Below are 18,060 nucleotides of genomic sequence, written 5' to 3'. Positions count from 1 at the left end.
TCCACAGAATTCTCAGAGCTCTGTGTTGCCTGTTTTTACCTGGAGAAACTTCAGCTCATTCATTGGCTGAAAGTTCCATGGGCATCAGAGTCCCACGTGGGTTACTCGGCCCTACCAGTCCCTGATTGGTTGATCAAGGTGAGATATGAGTCATTTACTCCTGACACCTAGGAATGCAGTCCAGATGTCCATCTGGCACTCCCTAGACAGATAGGCGCCAATGGATGACCATTGATCATGATAGCCAGGCTTAGCTAAGTGCATCCCCCTTTGGGAGCTGTCCCTTATCAAAAGAAAACATCTTTAAATCAGCCTGCATGAATAGTTTCTCTGTGGCTGCACCACAGAGATGAACAGAGAGATGGGGCCTCATTTGGGAAAGCACTGCAACACTTAATTCTGTCTTATTAACAAGCATTGCCGCTACATACCGTATCTTGAGACTTAGACCGGAATGATACAAGAGTATACAGACATGAACAAGAGTAAGCAATACTAAGATAATCAACAGTAATCAATCAGCAAATCAACATCCACTTTAAAATCAATATTAATGACTGGCGTATATGGGCTATTAGATTTATTCAGTCCCTTCACTATAAGTTGAAACCATCGATAAGCATACATTATCAAGAATTTCATAATTTCATAATTAAAACATGTTATTTTCAAAATCCTCTTTATTTTTGTAAATGTAGCAGGAAAGAAATCAACATTCTTTTTATTTTTTGCGATCAAAAGCATTAAGTGGACTGACCCATCACTCTTTGAATTTTAGTAACATTCTTTTAGTTGAGGGACTTGGGAAGTAAATGCAGTCGTGTCACTTATTTTCTTTTATAATGTGTTATTTAGTTAGTGCATGGAATCCATTTTCCATGGTTCATTAAATATTCAATAGGAAGACTGGGTATTATTTGTAGCTTCAAATGGTCTGCAAGATACTTGTACTGCTCCTTTATCATTTGGATGAATTCTGGCCTTTCAACAAGAGGTGAGGTTGAAAAAGCCTGTAGAAAATATGAAACAGAATGAATGTCATTTACATTATATATTATATCATAGTTTTCTCAATAGGTCATATTATGGTTGTATTGTCATGTCAAGTCCTTTACTGTATTTAGTACCACCATCTACTGTCTCCTCTGAGTATTCTCAACATGTTTATCTTGTGTATTTCTAAAATTATTTTTATTGTTGTTGTCATTCTGTAGAGCACTTTGAAAAGCCACCTTTCAAGGCACTATATAAAATAAAGTTTATTATTATAAGTGGCACAAATTTTAATTTGTCAATACATATAAACAATTGTCAGGCAAATTACATTACTGACACCTGTCTATGAAATACTGTAGCTGCAGAAGCTGACTTGCTTATTTTGTAGACAATCCCAGGATCAAATCAATTCTCCACACATCTAATCAGTCAGTCAACTCACATGTAATTTATGTGATTAACTCAGTAGATGATTAAAGAAACCCATTGTTTTCCTTTTATACTGAAGCCTTTTCTGCTATATTGATAGCCGTTAATTCCTTAGAGGGGTTAATAAATGTATGGCCTGATGAGCTGGAATTTCAAAACAAATGATTTCAGTCTTCTGCAGTTGAATGCAAATTATTGACAAAACTGGTATTACATCAAAAACTTACAGATATTCAACTTCTTTACCTGTCTTTATATGACAGGAAAGCAGACCCGGAGATCAATAACCATTTTATTTGGTACACTTTGAACTCTTTCCATGACTATAAGTAAAGTCTGATTAGTGCATTGTAAGACTTAATCATAATGTGCCAGAGTTTAAATTTCACTTTTTGTGCTATAATTTATTTTTTAATTCATTCCTCTATGGCCCTTAATAGAAGCATCTAAATAAACATTGAGATCCCTTTTGTGCATATCTTTGTGAAACTGTAAATTTCCCATATGAAATGTACTGTATAATATTTGTTCTCACTACCAGTATGGGCCTATTTCTGTGGAGATGTTTTTATACTACTTTGATATTTTAGAATTACTGTTATTGAAGTCATTTTTATAGATCAAAATAGGTATACTTATACCTTCTTTATTATGTTCAGAAGGGATAATTGTAATCAAAGATGAAAAAGTAATACCTTATTCTGTTTTATACCACATTTATATTATCACACATCCACAGAAACACTATTTTTGGCTTAATTGAAAGTATAAATGAAAAAGATTAAAAGTGCTTGAAGACACGTGTAGAAATTAAATCTAGATGTCAGTCGTTGACTTCATCCTCATCTATATGGATATTAACAGACGTCTGATCAAATTTACCCTTCTTATATCCCCATCTGTCAAATCACGGCTGTCATCGTCAGTCTTCAATATATTTTCAAAGAAGTTGTAAGGTCCAACAATCAGCCTGTTTCTCTCAGTGTCGTACACTCTACGCATCTACAGAATAAACATAAAACAGCAGAAGTATTCCAATTTAATCTTGTGTAGCCACAAGTACTGTAAATGAAAAGTACTGGTACTGAACAAGGCTCTCTGTCAACACTACTATACTACTGTAAAAGTCTAATGACTCTCCTGTTTCCAATGAAATGTTTTCCTTCACATCTTTATTATAAAATAATTATAATTATAATTGCGTCGGTGCGGCCACATGCTCCTACGATCAGCTTGAGTGCTTCCTGCACTATTTCACCAACTTCCACCCGTCCTTCAAATATACGGTTAACATATCTTCCACTACTCTTCCGTTTCTAGACATCAACTTCTCCATCAACTACCCCCGACTCTCCACTTCGGTTTATTACAAACCCACGGATTCACACAGCTATCTCTTGTATAGCTCATTTCACCCCAAACATAATAAAAACTCTCTCCCTTTTTCACAGTCCCTTCGGCTACGACGACTATGCAGCGATGACATCGACTTCGAGAACCAAGCCCTCAAAATGTACTCCTTTTTCATCAACAGAGGATACCCCAGCAGTGTTATTGACAGGGTCCTTGCCCGAGCCAAAAACACCCCTCGGACCATCAACCCAATCAGGAACTCCCGCCGTAACAACCGCATTCCTTTGGTGCTTCCCTACCACCCTAACACACTTCCTATCCCCAGGACTATTAACGACAACTTTTCCATCCTACAGGATGATCCCTCCATTGGGGCCCTCTTTTCTGACTGCCCCATCATCTCATATTGCCGATAACCTAATCTGCATAGCCTTCTTGTTCACAGCTCCCTTGACCGCACTCAGCAACCATCCACACCAGGTACTTCCCCTTGCATCAGAGCTCGCTGTATCACCTGCAAGTACACATCCAACAACACACTCATTCAAGGCCCCTCAGGACAATTCCGGATCACCCAGATGGCATCTTGTACCTCCAGCAACCTTATTTACTGTATCTCTTGCAGTAAATGCCCAGATTCTCTCTACATTGGAGAAACAGGAAGGAAACTTGGAGACCGCTTCAGAGAACACGTCAAGGCTGTGAAGATTAAAGATCTCTCCAAGCCCATTGTTTCTCATTTCACCTCTGACGGCCACGACCACTCTAATCTCTCCGTCTGTGTTCTCAAAGATGGTTTTCCGAACTCATACATCAGAAAGACTACCAAAACCAAACTTATCCTGCAGCTAGGATCACACCTTCCCCCTTCTCTTAACGACAGACTACTATTCTACTAAATTTTCTCCATTCATTGGAAGTTTCGTTTCACACCTATCCTGACTTCACACCTCTTGATTGGCCTCTCTTTCTGTCCCCTGCTCCCGCCTCTAACCCCTCCTCCCTCCCAGCCTTTGTTCTCCCACTACATTACCTTTGCCTACTGCCTTGTCTGTCTCACACCTGAAGAAGGCTCCACGGCCGAAACGTTGTGTTTTTTCTCTCTTCTTTTTTTCAGCATGGAATAAACCTATTACTTGTTCCTTTGCAGCCTACGCATGCTGACGCAGCTACCCACCTAAATCTCTATAAATACATATTCAATTAATATAAATGCAAATCACTTCAAATGTATTATATAATTTTGCTGATGAATATGAATAACAGTTTCACTCAAAAAGTATATATGGTAGAGATGTGCATTTTTATACCAAATAACATTGCAATGTTATACTGTCATTAAAACATTCAAGCCTTTTTCTATTTCACACAGACATGTGCACATGTTACCAATAGGCTTAATGGATATTTAGGAAGGGAGTCTCAAATGAGCAAAAGGTGGAGGAAGCAAATAAAAAAAAAAACTAAATATACTGTAGATTGTATTTTCCTCTTTCTTAAACTATGTTTGTGATCCACAGAAATAAACTCTCTGTACTCATTGCATTTTAGAACAGTATAATGTTACTAGAACATTTTCTGCAAAGGTTGTTGGAAAACAAAGTTTTAGTTATTAACTGCCCCAATAGTTTCTAAAATGCCCCCAACATTGTCCAAACTTCTATTCATACAAATATAATACCACATATTAACAATACAAATTTTTTAAAATCAGTGTTAGAGGACAAAGACTGTTCAATAATACAGGCTGCTGACCAGTGTAAGATGCCTGTGTATAATGACTGGTGAATCATAGTCAGGATCCAGACTGTGAATTAAAGCCAATCACACAAAACACGCATTCTGATGGCAAAAATAATTGCCAAAAATTGTCACTCCTACAATCTGTTTTAATTTAATTAATTTAAAATTAATTTTCAAAATCTACTGATTTTTCGTTATCTGTGTCCAATTTGTCAACTCAGGCTCATCTTCAAATCAAATTTTGTTTCCTGTTTCTGAGCTGCCATTGAGACCATCCTGTAGGCAAAAAAGAAGGAGACAATATTTCTTAGTGTACCATTATCTATGGTGCTATTTTACGTGCAAAATCTTCATTCTTTTTGGAAAAGAATACCACAATTAATATCTGTAAATCTGTAATTTCCTCCAAGTTCATTTAAAATCTTATTTGTATTTCAGTGCACAGTGATTTTGAAATTTAAAAACACCAATGTCATAGTCTGATGGAAACAAATGTTATGTCATCACGCTATAAAAAAGGCTTATTCTGAAAACACTGACACTTTCCTTTAAGGATATTGCCTGAGTTGATCATTTCTAGTAACCAGTGGTCCACATGACCAACTGTATTACACGTGCAAAATATCCTCCAGTATTTTAAAACACAGTGCTTTTCTACGTGCATTGTGATTCTGTGTTTCAGAATGTGTGGGGGTCGCAAAGTGTTACTGCTTCTTTTTGACTAGCTTCTGAGATCACCCAGACGGTACTATGACGCAGCTTTTTATACCATCTTGTCGACTGTCAGTCTTGCTCTTCTCAGAGTGGTATCAGGGCCCTTATCAGGAAATGTAGCCGGATAGATGTGAAAAGAGTTACCAACCATCTTCACACCTAGAAAGAGGATGGATGTAAAGGAAAAATAGACATTATTTAAATCGATTGGTGATGAGAGCTGCAATTGTTTCTTGTAGGCAGATGTCAATAAAGGTAAGATGGAAAGTGATTTTTTTTCTTGTTGTTGAGTCATTTTCACACTGTGTTACCTTAATTTCCTAAATTTTCCCCTTGGTTTGGTTCTTCTGCCTTAATTTTGTCACAGAGTGAAAAATAATGGGTGTGGGACAAAAGATGTCTGGGGCTGATTGATCATAAGTGGTCATTGAATGGGTAGTGTTAATGCTATGCCTTGGTCTTTGAATTTCTTACCCTGACCAAAGGTCCACATAGCACAGATGCCATTAATTACCACACACTTTGGTGGGGTGGGGTTTCAAGGCAGCTTTGACTGTGCCTGTTACCTGAAGGGGATTCTGGAACAGGGTGTAAATTCACAATGTATGTAAACCTCCCCATCTGGCTCAGCCAGTTCTTCAATGAGCCCTGAGCAGTTAGCTCTGCCTCCACCCAAGACATCACAGGTGCACTTCCAATCCCTCTGGGGATGAATCCAATCCCTCTAGGGATGTTCACCGTAGTGTAAGGAGACACAGGCAGGTTCTGGAGAGAAGCAGTGACAGACTAATCATTTGGGTCATTTGTTCTGGTAACTGGAGCCCTTGACTGCTCTATGAGTGAGTCACATCATGTGCTCTGTGCATTGGGTGTGTAGTTATTGGAATGACTGTGTTATGTTTATGTGATGGGAAGATCAGAATACTGTAATAAAATATGATATTTTAGATGATTACTGTCTTGTCTGGTCTGTGGATGTACTAGTAGTTCTGAGAAATAAAAAGAACCTGCGACCGAGAGGAAAAGTTTCCTGACACCCATTTTAATTGCTAGGTGCTGTACTTTGGATTCAAAGCAAAAAGTAGTTCTGAATAAAGTGTTACCCCTTACATAACATTTTAATGTGCCAAGAAAGCCTGGCTATTATCTAAAGTAAAATATGAGTTGATTTCCTGAGATCTTTCACTCAGTTCTTATATTACAGCTTCTCCTTTTCAGTGGTTGGAATCAGAAAAAACTCGACAATCGTGTCTTCCAATTATCAGGCATTATACAGATACTCATACTCAGAGTGTCTTGCTGCAGCTTTTGTTTAGAAAAAAAATCTGCAGCCAGGGGACTGGCTGAAGCCCAAGCAAAGAATTTCGGGCACTTCTGAAAATAAAGAGAGAGAGAAAATGTGGGCAGACAGGTAATGTGGTGTAAAGGGCTGAAGTAATAGACTGCCTGAAACTAAGTGAGAGGGATTGAGGTTAAAATGAGAGAGGAATGAAAATGGACGAGGCTCCCATTGGGGAAAAAGATGGAACTGCTAAAAGATGGGATACAAACAAATGGTGAACTGCCTGTGGAGAATCCTGAGCGCACTTGCAGAAAAAAGAAAAAGACGATTTCCACTGTATCAGTGGTCCAGTAGGAGTAGTTTTTTTTCAGGAGAAAAGTGAAGCATTGGCATGCACAGAAACGCACAACGGAATGAGCTGCCTTAAATAAGGAGTTTGTTAAACTGATGAAGACCTGCTTTGATGGCTGGAATGTGGGTCTGACTGACAGGCTCCTCGGCCTAGTGTACACATGCTCAGTAGTTGGTTGTGAGCTCATGCAAGTGCTGGGGCTGCCATTGGCAACAGTGGGATGAAAGTCAGTCCCAGTCCAAGCTTGACAGTGTCTTCTAACCTTATATGTACTGTTCAAGAATTCTGAAAGTAATTGTACAGTTTGTTATAACATTTAGGCAGTTTTGATATATCCTTCCTTCACATATTCAATTCTGTTTCTCCTCGTTTAATGCTGAGTAATAATTTGATTTTGCTCTTTCTGCATGTCTTTTGAGTCTGTATTCATAGCTTTAATGCATTAATGGTCTTACCTACACCATATACCACTGGCCAGTGATTCCCCTGTCTGACAGCATCATTCAGCTCTAGAAAAAAAAGGAAAATATAAGCCTGGAGCCACCTTGTGGGAGACTGAGAAACCAATCCAAATGTTCCTTATGAAAACGTTTACACATGGTTTCTGGGTCTGCAGCATTACCTGACACACAGGCCAGCTGAAGTTCAATTTGTCAGTCTTACTTCATAAATTCACCTGCAATTACACAAATGAGAAATGAAGGATACCTGTAAGAAAGTCTGTTAAAATGTGTATTTTGCCTCTATGTGTCTGTGTGTGCCCTGTGATGGACTGGTGTCCTGACCAGGGTGTACCCCAACTTGTGCGAATTGCTGGATGAGATACAGTAGACTTCGGCTCCTCTGTAAGCCTGCATTGTGTGAAGCAAATAGTAAATGGATTGATTGATAGTTTTATTTCTGTTTTTGTTTGTGCACCTTTGAACCATCCACTCCACTAATCCTGTTCTTAGATCTGTGAGATGTGTGGATCGTGAAATTAATCTATAAAGATAAGCAAGCCATCACAATGTTTTAATAAAAAAAACATGCACCTTTGATTACCTGTAGTTTTGCTATGCTTATAAGAACAATTTATAACTTTATTTTCTGTTCTGAAATTCAAAAGTAAAATTTACAATAGAGACCACGACTTTATACATACAGTATTATCAAAGTTTATGTTCTGATAAGATTCTAATTTGAATTACACTGTTACAGCCTGTAACAAATATTAAGCCAGTTTCACTCACGAAGCAGTTTCATGGTGTTGTCATGGGAAATCCCTTTCTTATCAATGAATCCCCCAACCATGTAGAGATCTAGCCTGTTGTAAAAAAAATACACTTTCTTTAAACTTGCCCAGTTGTTACCAGTTGTAAAATTGTGAAGTATGGTTTCAGCAGAGGGTGGCACAATGGTTAGCATTGCTGGCTTGTATTGCTGGGGCCCTGCGTTCAATTCTGGACCTGGGTGCTATCTGTGTGAGTTTGTATGCTCTCCCTATGTTTGTGTGGGTTTCCTTCTGGTGTGAGCGTGTGTGTCTGTGTTTGTGTACTCTGTGATGGACTGGTGTCCTGTCCAGGTTGTATCCTGACTACTACATTGATGGATGGATACTTTCATCAGATCTAACTAAGCAGGACCCAGAGTATGATAGTCAGCACCAGAAATGTGCAAAGAAATGTACTTTCTGCATGTATGATACTCCTGAGCTACACAAAATACAGTTCCTGTTTAGTCTTAGAATATTGATGTGTAGGACTATTATAAGGATTGTTATTTATAATGACATACTGTGAGAAATCCTTGCATTGTTTTTTCATCTCTTCAACCAATGCTTTCACTCCAACACCCACTTTGGAGCCATCAATGTGAGCCAAGCTGACCTTGCCAGTGCCTGAAAAAGAGCAGAGCAGCTAGTACTAAATGTTGGCAGTGTGAAATGTCCAGTGTGAAAACAGCTATTATATTATTTTATCTATCAGAGGGACAGAGTTGGGTTGTGTGAGATAAAGCACTGCTGAACAATTACCTGTAAAGCAGAAAGAATATCCCAGAAAGCTTTTGATAGGAAAACTAACAACATTAAAATATGCACAGTGGTGTGCAGGATGGTAAACGTGACTCCTGACTAAATAAACAAGAACACTACTACATATGTGTGACAGGTGAACTGTTTTTTGCTGAAGAGAGTTCAGCTTGGAAGTTTAGTAACATATTTATTGTTTTGTATAAAATAACACATTCTTGCTTGTGTATAAGTAAATCTGAGCAAGTAATAAAAAAATCTAAGGACACTATGAAGGCTATAAATGAGAGGAAACCATTCATCTCCTGTTTAGTTACAAATAGCTAATTGATCTCATTCTTATGTTTAGTATAAACTCTTTGTATAACAAAGTGTCCCTGCTTTCAGGAAATGGCTAGATTACAGATGCAGCCATTCGAAGTGCGCGTCACAGACACGTACCGCAGGTGACGTCGCTCAGTATGACGCAAGATGACGCGTGGCACCGCAGTAAGTGATTGGTTGACCGACAGGGGCACTCGTGGTCCGTTGGTCTGTCGTAGAAAGACTTACAGTAAAAACGTCTTTGCTGTGCCCGTTGTAGATATTGAATTTTACCACTGAAGGGAAATCTTAGTAGCTGAGCATAAAAAGAATAGGAGCATACTGTAACGCGTGTGAAAGCCATAAACGATGTTAATTTTGGAACATAAACATACAGTATATAGCTGGTCTTGGTACTTTAAAGAAAAAAATACACACCGGTATTCCATTTCTCCCTAAACATTGTAAGCTTCGAAGTCTTTAACTAACGTGATACCGGAGTCAACAAGCATACTTTTAGAATTTGATTAAAAGGGAATATAATATGGAATCGCGTATCTCAAGAATTTAATACCGGTATGATTATATCCGTGTACTGCGGCAGGGCTGTGTAGGGCTGTTTCGCCTGCCTGCTCATGCGCGCTGTCTTGTAGCCGACTGGTCTAGGTGCGTGCCTGCCAACGGGCAGGGTGTGTGCTCGAATCCAGCTGGTGCTGGACCTTCCAGTTTTATTTATTTATTTTTTAATCGCGTAACATAAACATATTACCGTATGCAAACTGTACTGTATACAGTATGTATATGTATATTTAATGTCTTAACTGTGCCCGTTTAATTGAATTTAAAAAAATTATTTAACACGAACATTAAGCTGTTTACATCTTCCGCCTGAGAACAGTCACCCGTTGCTACCCAACGCAGAATGGTGATTGGCTGACACCATCTGACACCCCTCTGATTGGAGAAAAAAGACGTGCTGGTTTGCTATACATACTGTAACAGGAAGAGGATTTCTTTCTATTCAAAACGTGTATTTTAAAAGTTTAAGAAGTAAAAACCTTACAGCGTACACAGATTTCTAAACTGATCAGGATCGTTATCTTTGTCTTATGCATAATAATATTCACCGCTCTGTGCAGCAAATTAATAATAAACTTTATTTTATATAGCGTTTTAAACGAATAAGTAATTAGATTGCTCATAAACCTAATCACTTGCTTTTTCTTTTTATTTAGGCTCAGATTTCAACTATAGATCGTATTATTAATAACCATAATAACAACCAACCAACAAAAACAACCATATAAACATAATACCAACCAAAAACATAGATAACAACCACAATACAAAATCAAATATATCAAACCATTTCACTCTCGCAAAGTCCTCCAATTATCATAATCCCGCCCCTTATGCAAAACCAAACCTTCCTCCCATCCCAGTTTATCCTGTTTATCATAAACAAAATCCACCTCAATTTTCAACATAAAGCATTACACAAAATCAATACCTCAACACTCCATACTCAACAACGATAATTCACAAACAGCCAGAACATGTAACTACACATTCCCAAACAGACCTAATTTCCATAGCCCCGCCCCTTATGCAAAACCAACATCCCTCCCCTGTTCTCTCTCTCCCCTGGCGGTTGTAATTGTTTTTATTTTCAAATAAATTTTAGCAAAGTCATGCATTTTAAAAATCTTAAGATTTTTATATTTATGTCTTTATTTAGTGGTTTCATTAGTGACAAAGGCTAAACTTTCTTGGAAAAATGTCTTTTATGTAAACCATGTTTGCTATTTATTCATTCAGGGCTAAAATATGTTCATTGTATTCTAATGAAAGAAGGGTTCCTTTCGCCGTAGTCGGGAGCCTAGCCTTTAACTAGTAAGTACTGTACTTACTGGGTTTTTGAGGGGGGGGGGGGGGGGGAGTGTCTTTCGCTGAAAATCTCGCCTCCTACTTTGAAAATACCCGTGAGACCGGTTCAATTCGTCGCAGCCAGCACTCCTGCAGAGAGGGGGGTTGTACTTGCAGTGTATGCAGTACACGCGTTATGCTCTTCGTTAATGTCTAAGCCGGAACATATCATTATATCTCATTTTGTATTTCTTAAAAAAAATCGTTTTCCCAGCCTAACAGTATTGTTTTTAACCTGTAAATTTGCTGGACAGAGAGGTGAACATTATTACACAGAAGACAAAGATAGCGATTTACGTTGCATTGTGTATCGTGCTGCTTTAATACAGTTTTAAATAATTGGAAGTCTAAACAGTATCAGCTTTATTTATGGGTTTTAAATAAAGGTGATTTAAACGCGATTTAAATCAATATAAATGTTTACATTGTAACGCCTAGGTGACTATTCATTGTTATTAAAATGACTTAAATTCGATCATGTTGTGATATTTAGAAATATACATTTGTTTGGTGCGAGTGAAGTTTTATTTAATCTCTGAGCCATACTGATTCTTCTGGAAGCCAGTTTCCGCCAGGGAGTAAAAAAAAAAACACACTATGGTATTCTCTCCAATGCAGTGCAGTTAAAAACATACCTCTGATGCTGCTCCTAAATGAATATCGTTTATGACCATCAGAAGCTTTATGCTCCTTTTCTTTTTTCCAGTGGATTGAACAGGGAGAGGCATTTCATGATGTACTTTTCACTGATGAAACAACAGTTTCTCTGGAACAGTTTTCAACCATGTTGTTTTATAAAAAGGGGAGATATGTACACGTTACTGAAGCTAAAAGTTTAGCCTTTGTCACTAATGTAAACACTAAATAAAGACGTATAGAAATCCCTACGTTACAGACTGTATATGGCTGGTATTGGTAGTTTAAAGAAAAAATACACACCAGTATTCCACTTTCTCCCTAAACATTTTAAGCATCAGAGTCTTACATGTGGTTATTTATTGCATAATTTAATTTTGAAAGCCACTGAGACATCAGGTACTACTGTTGTATTTATGAAAAAGAAACAAAACAAAAAACATACTAACAACTGTGCCATCCTACTCCTTAGTTAATACATTTTATTATTCATAAACAGTTAACATTGTTAGCAAAATATTTTGAATTATATTTAACCCTATTTTTTCTTTAGTTTTGTATTTAACTTATTATATGATAGTCAGACTTAATGTATATTTGAACAATGAAATGAAAATATATTTTTACAAGATTTTACATTAAGCACTTAAAATTAATATGGTTAATAAAAGTAAACTGTAACATGCTGTAACAAGATCGGTTAAACTGCGAAGAAAATGCTTTCAGAGAAAATGTTTCAGGTGTGAAGAACATAGATCTCTAATGCAATTTCAACCAAACCTGTTCCCACACACCCTGCCCCCACTACCATTAGAATATACACAAACATTTTAGCGTTTCATTCTGAGCAGAAGACCCTCACACCTGAAGAGTGCTGGCTGTGACGAATTAAACCGGTCTAACTGGCTTCAATCACAGACCATGTGACATGGGACTCAGTAAACTAACAGCGCCACTGGATTTGATAATACCTAACCAAAATCCGCAATATGGAAACAGAACCTGTGTGATTGTTGATAGATGATGTACTCGTAACATTTTTTCAAGACGAACTACAACATTTAAAAAATGCCTTGTATGTACTTGATATCTCTAATCAATCCACGGGTCCCAGCACAAAACGAAAGTAAAATGCATACCGTTTCGCGCTTCTTATTAGTTGCTCAAAAGTAATTTGACCGTATGAAATGCATAATATAAACCTAGAAACATATAAGTGAGCAGTACTTAAGCACTGTAGTATCGGTGTTAAGACATACCTCTCAAATACTGTAAATCAAGTTAAGAATATCTCAAGACCGATTCTGGTCGTAATGAAACCATGTTTCGTGTATGTTTTCTTTTTCATCTTGAAATAACTCATTTCTAAATACCTTTTTCACTGTTAACATCTTGCAGCAACTTTGCGAGCAAAATATACACTCTGACAGTTCATCCTGCTACCAACATTAAATAAAACAAATCTTAAGATTTCTATATTTATGTCTTTATTTAGTGGTTTCATTAGTGACAAAGGCTAAACTTTCTTGGAAAAATGTATTTTATGTGTTGCAGAAAAAACTGACTTGCTTTAACAAAATATGTTTACAAATCCTTTCACCTGGCATTTTCGTAGTTAGAAATTATGGAACGCTCTGTTAAAAGCAAGGGAGTTTTTATGTCCGTTGCAGTTCTTTTGCAACATGAATATAATTATATCGTTATTAATTTCTTGAGATACGCGATTCCATATTATATTCCCTTTTAATCAAATTCTAAAAGTATGCTTGTTGACTCCGGTATCACGTTAGTTAAAGACTTCGAAGCTTACAATGTTTAGGGAGAAATGGAATACTGGTGTGTATGTTTTCTTTAAAGTACCGAGACCAGCCATATACTGTATGTTTATGTTAAGATTTCCCTTCAGTGGTAAAATTAGATATGAATATTCAATACTTAAACGGGCACAGTTAAGACATTAAATATACATATACATACTGTATACAGTACAGTTTGCATACGGTAATATGTTACGCGATTAAAAAATAAATAAATAAAACTGGAAGGTCCAGCACCAGCTGAATTCGAGCACACAATCTGCCCGTTGGCAGGCACGCACCTAGACCAGTCGGCTACAAGACAGCTCACATGAGCAGGTAGGCGAAACAGCCCTACACAGCCCTGCCGCAGTACACGGATATAATCATACCGTTATTAAATTCTTGAGACACGCGATTCCATATTATATTCCCTTTTAATCAAATTCTAAAAGTATGCTTGTTGACTCCAGTATCACGTTAGTTAAAGACTTCGAAGCTTACAATGTTTAGGGAGAAATGGAATACCGGTGTGTATTTTTCCTTGTGATATTTTAAGCTCTAGTTGAATGATAGGTGTCGCATTTTAAATCATTTTCGTAGTTAGAAATTATGAAACGCCCTGTTAAAAGCAAGGAAGTTTTTATGCCCGTTGAAGTAAAACAAAATGCCTGACAAAGTATGGCTTGGACAGATTCCAAGTGCTTGTACAAATGTGCTAAAGAAATTATACTTTGAGTATACAGCTTGTCCAAAGTCATCCATTATTAATACTATTAGTAATATCTTCGGTAAAGGCTTTGATGCATACATATTTCTGATAAAGGTAGGTTGTGTACTTTTGTCCAACTGAGCAATCTTGCTTTCATAAAATATACCAACATTTTAATGACTGAAGATTAACATGCTGTAATACACTGTTCAAAATTAAAGGCTCAAATGCTGTACATGAGAGGTTAAGCTCCCCCTGGCGGTTTTACAAGGTGACGCCGGATAGTTTCCGGCAGAGCGTCAAATGACGCGCGATTAACCACGTGACACTGCGTGATACCGCGACACGCCCACCGGGGTATGCCGCAAAATAACGCACCCATTTTGAATGGCTGCATCTGTAGATTCTTGGACCAGTTACAGTAGGTACTCACTACAAAGCAGGCTAGATTAGCCAAATGTCAGAAAAGTCCTGTCAGAATGTAAAGGAAAAATGAAAGAAAAGTACTCATTTATAACTATTTTCAGATAATAGTTGCTATTTTCTGAAATAAAAAAAAACATTGCTTCCATGTTCTTGTAGAGTCCTTTTTAAAAATGTCTTGCTACTTTTACTTGTCTGCTCCAGTTAAGCAGTAACTAACCTGGGCAGTGGAGGACAATAATGTGGCAGGTGGTTGCCTCATCACTTCCGATTCTAGTCACAGGTCCTGTAGCAGTTGGAAAAAAATGTCACAAAATGTTCTTTGCACTTCAGTCTTTGTTTGGCTTCTTTTCTCCCTGTATTTGTTATGTGCTTTTCTAAAATACTTCACCTTATAGTAAAACAATGATTATCACTATTTGTAATCCATTCAAGATGGATATAGCTATTGTTAACACTTCCTGTCTCCTATAATATTATTAAACTGTCTTTAAAGAACCTGATATGTTGACTCAACATAGAAACGAACATTCCTAGATGGTTCAGTTGTACTTTGGGGTCATATTTCAACGTTGGCATTAAACCTTTTGATGTAATAAAAATGTCCTTTTTATAAGAAACTTTATTTTTATTCCAAAATATGACCCAGCTACCATATCAGTCCACAGCACAGGTCACTGGTCATGTACTTTATTTGAAGTTATTCACAAAATTAAAGCTTTGAGTAAATTGTAAGTGGTAAGTGATTTCACGTCTTGTCATCTGTTTTTAAATGACATTCATCAATGGATATAAAATCCTCCCCAGCTCCACCCCATCTCGCCTCCCTTTCTTCCCCCATCTCCATCTTTTCAACTGTTTCCCACCGTCTTGAACTGTCAAATCTGTAGTCACCTCTCCTGCAATGGGGCTATACAGTATGTATTTGCTTTTCTTTATAATAATCTAACTTTAGTTGTACTTGTGTTTTTGTTCTACTTTATTTCTTTTGCTTAAGCCCTCATCAGATCCCCCTGTTTTGACTGTAAATGATGATTTTGACACTTTTTCATAAAAGACAATAAACAATTCATCATAAAAAGTCATTCTTTTGCTATGTTTTGTAATCTCCTTTATATTGCAAAGCATAACAGCTAGAGCACCATCACTCCACATAACTCAACAGAAGTGGTGCAATTAAGAATACCTAAGGAACAATATAAAACTTCTTTGAAAACACAGCAACAAAGTCTACCTCTTTCCCCACAATCTGCAGATTCATGGAATGTAAACTTATATGGAAACAACGTTTTTTGAATATAAAATACATTTCAGGATTCTACCTTTACTAAGGTCAATCGTTGCATATTCTCTCTGAGAAACATAAAGCAGATGATCTGGTTGCTCAATCACTTCTGGTTGCTGCTTGAATTTTTCAGCTTCAGGCTGTAACACAAAATCATTCTGTCACTGCATGGAAAATCCAGCTTTTGTATAAAAGGATTTTGAATGACTTTTAATATACCCAGAGACAGTTTGAGACAGCTTCAAAGTTTTGGGAATCGCTCCGCAAATGCCAATGTTTCCAAACTGCTGAAAAAAGCATGACGACAGACAGCAGAAAGACAGCAGAAAGTCTTCCTTTACCTCTGTTTCTTTACATGAATTACACTTCAAACAGATTAATTCGATACATAATAGTCTGCATTGCCAGCACTGTTTTGTAGCTGTGCTTCATGCATGCCTCAATTATCAATACTGTGACTGATGAAACTATATCGTTTATTTATTAAATACATACAATACTGTGCTGTACAAGAAGTCATTTCAAAATTCACTGTCAGCGGTCAGTTTTTAATGCAGATACTCGGTCATCAAATTAAATGACACAAATGAAATGCTTATATGTATACAATTTATAAGCACTAATTGTCCAATACGTCTTTTAAGACTATACTTAAATATTGATTGGAACCACTGATTGGGTGTCAATGTCATGAATGTGAACAAAGTATAATTTCCAGCATATTTTAAAATGTACAGTAGTATACTGGATAAACAGTTTATATGTGTTTATTAAGCATTTGATTAATTATGAAAAATATATGAATAGTAATGTATTCTAGCATGGAAAACAAACATAGTACATGTATTCAAGTTCAGAGCTTCGACAGAAAGTAAAATGTTTTACATTTCTTCCCATACAACGCCATGTATGCTGTAAAAGGTTCCAATATGCATGTTTTATTTGACTTTTATGTTGCAATAATTTATTTTTTTGCAAGATATATAAAAAAGCATTGTATAGTACCTGTAAATCTTCTCCATATTTTGCCCAGAATTCTTCAATAGTTTCAAAGTCCTCAACCAACTTGTGTGTCACAGACAAGGGCATGGTGCTGATTTGGACTGTTACTGTAAGTGAAACAGTGATCGTTGATTATGTGGTGACTAAGAACACAAATTTTCATTTTTATACAGGAGGATATGACCTGCTGACCTGCTGACTTGCTTAATCCATGCTGGGTATTTTTTTTAAGTTTCTTAGAATTTACTTTACTTCCTTGTTTGGTAGTTGTGCAATTAACTACACATTTCAGCACACCCAAAGCAAAACTAGTCATTTCTAGTTCTGATTTTGTTTCTCCTTAGCTGCCCTACATATAATTAGTGTTTTAATGTTTTTATAAACAGTTATATTTACATTCTTTATCTATAGAGTGTCATAATGATGCATTTAAATACATTTTAATGTATTTAAATATTAATAAATTTTATATTTTAAATAAATTGTCTTTGTACCAACAAGGGAATATTTAAATGAAAATAAATCAATATGAAAAACTGTGGGAGGTCAATATATTAAATGTATACTACTGTATGCTGTAGCTTAAGAAAGATAATAAAATTAGATTAAACCAGCATGAGGACGTTTGGTAATAAGCTTTGTACTAACTATAGGATTATCCCTAATTAGTAAGATGCTTTCAACTTTATACTACATAGAATACATAATGTGACAGCAGATGGAAACTTTAAATACACACGTCGGAAATACATTGTTACACAATGAACACTCTCTGCTTTAATAGAGGATATGATAGATAGTAATAAAGGTTTTTAGGCAACAAGCACTTTTGTTGTTTTTTATGCAATAACGTTGTGGCAGTTGTATGGTACTGTAAAGCCATTGTTCCTAAAGTGCAACAAAATAAAATCAGTCAGCAACTTCATTGCACAATTGTGGCACCATCAATATAGATAGATGATCTTACAAAACAGGAAACTATCTGTACATCACTTGATAAGGAAAAAGGAGTTTCAGTTTCACAGAAATTCAATCCAGGCTTCATTAATCCCCTAGAGAAGTTGTCTCTTAAGAAAATTGCTTACTCCTGCTCGGGG

The 18,060-nt window shown here is 36.7% G+C and overlaps 1 protein-coding gene and 1 pseudogene across 1 annotated transcript; one reads left to right on the top strand and one right to left on the bottom strand.

The window, feature by feature from the left end:
- Positions 1-221: 221 nt before the first annotated feature.
- On the bottom strand, positions 222-17,084 carry LOC148815766 (protein N-terminal asparagine amidohydrolase-like). Its single transcript, XM_088904780.1, has 10 exons — positions 16,967-17,084; positions 15,999-16,101; positions 14,897-14,962; positions 8,646-8,748; positions 8,102-8,175; positions 7,492-7,545; positions 7,325-7,378; positions 3,812-5,394; positions 2,308-2,427; positions 222-1,010 (listed from the first exon to the last, which is right to left on the bottom strand). The coding sequence occupies exons 1-6, from the start codon at positions 17,048-17,050 to the stop codon at positions 7,529-7,531; spliced, it is 447 nt and encodes a 148-aa protein (XP_088760906.1). The 5' UTR covers positions 17,051-17,084; the 3' UTR covers positions 222-1,010; positions 2,308-2,427; positions 3,812-5,394; positions 7,325-7,378; positions 7,492-7,528.
- Positions 2,607-3,818, top strand: LOC148815767 (uncharacterized; annotated as a pseudogene).
- Positions 17,085-18,060: the final 976 nt, after the last annotated feature.

The sequence above is a fragment of the Atractosteus spatula genome, chromosome 24 (genome assembly GCF_055471065.1).
Source record: "Atractosteus spatula isolate fAtrSpa1 chromosome 24, fAtrSpa1.hap1, whole genome shotgun sequence".
Taxonomy (NCBI): domain Eukaryota; kingdom Metazoa; phylum Chordata; class Actinopteri; order Semionotiformes; family Lepisosteidae; genus Atractosteus; species Atractosteus spatula.
Note: the sequence above shows the minus strand (reverse complement) of the source record. Positions and strands in the feature narration are given on the sequence as shown.

Bases quoted from the DNA above. Each gene is read 5' to 3' on its own strand.
- LOC148815766 (XM_088904780.1), bottom strand. From the start codon at position 17,050: ATGCCCTTGTCTGTGACACACAAGTTGGTTGAGGACTTTGAAACTATT. The intron at 8,749-14,896 runs GTTAGTTACTGC...GCTCTTTTTCAG, and splicing joins TATTGTCCTCCACTGCCCAG to GCACTGGCAAGGTCAGCTTG. The intron at 8,176-8,645 runs GTATGTCATTAT...TTTTTACAACAG, and splicing joins CAATGCAAGGATTTCTCACA to GCTAGATCTCTACATGGTTG.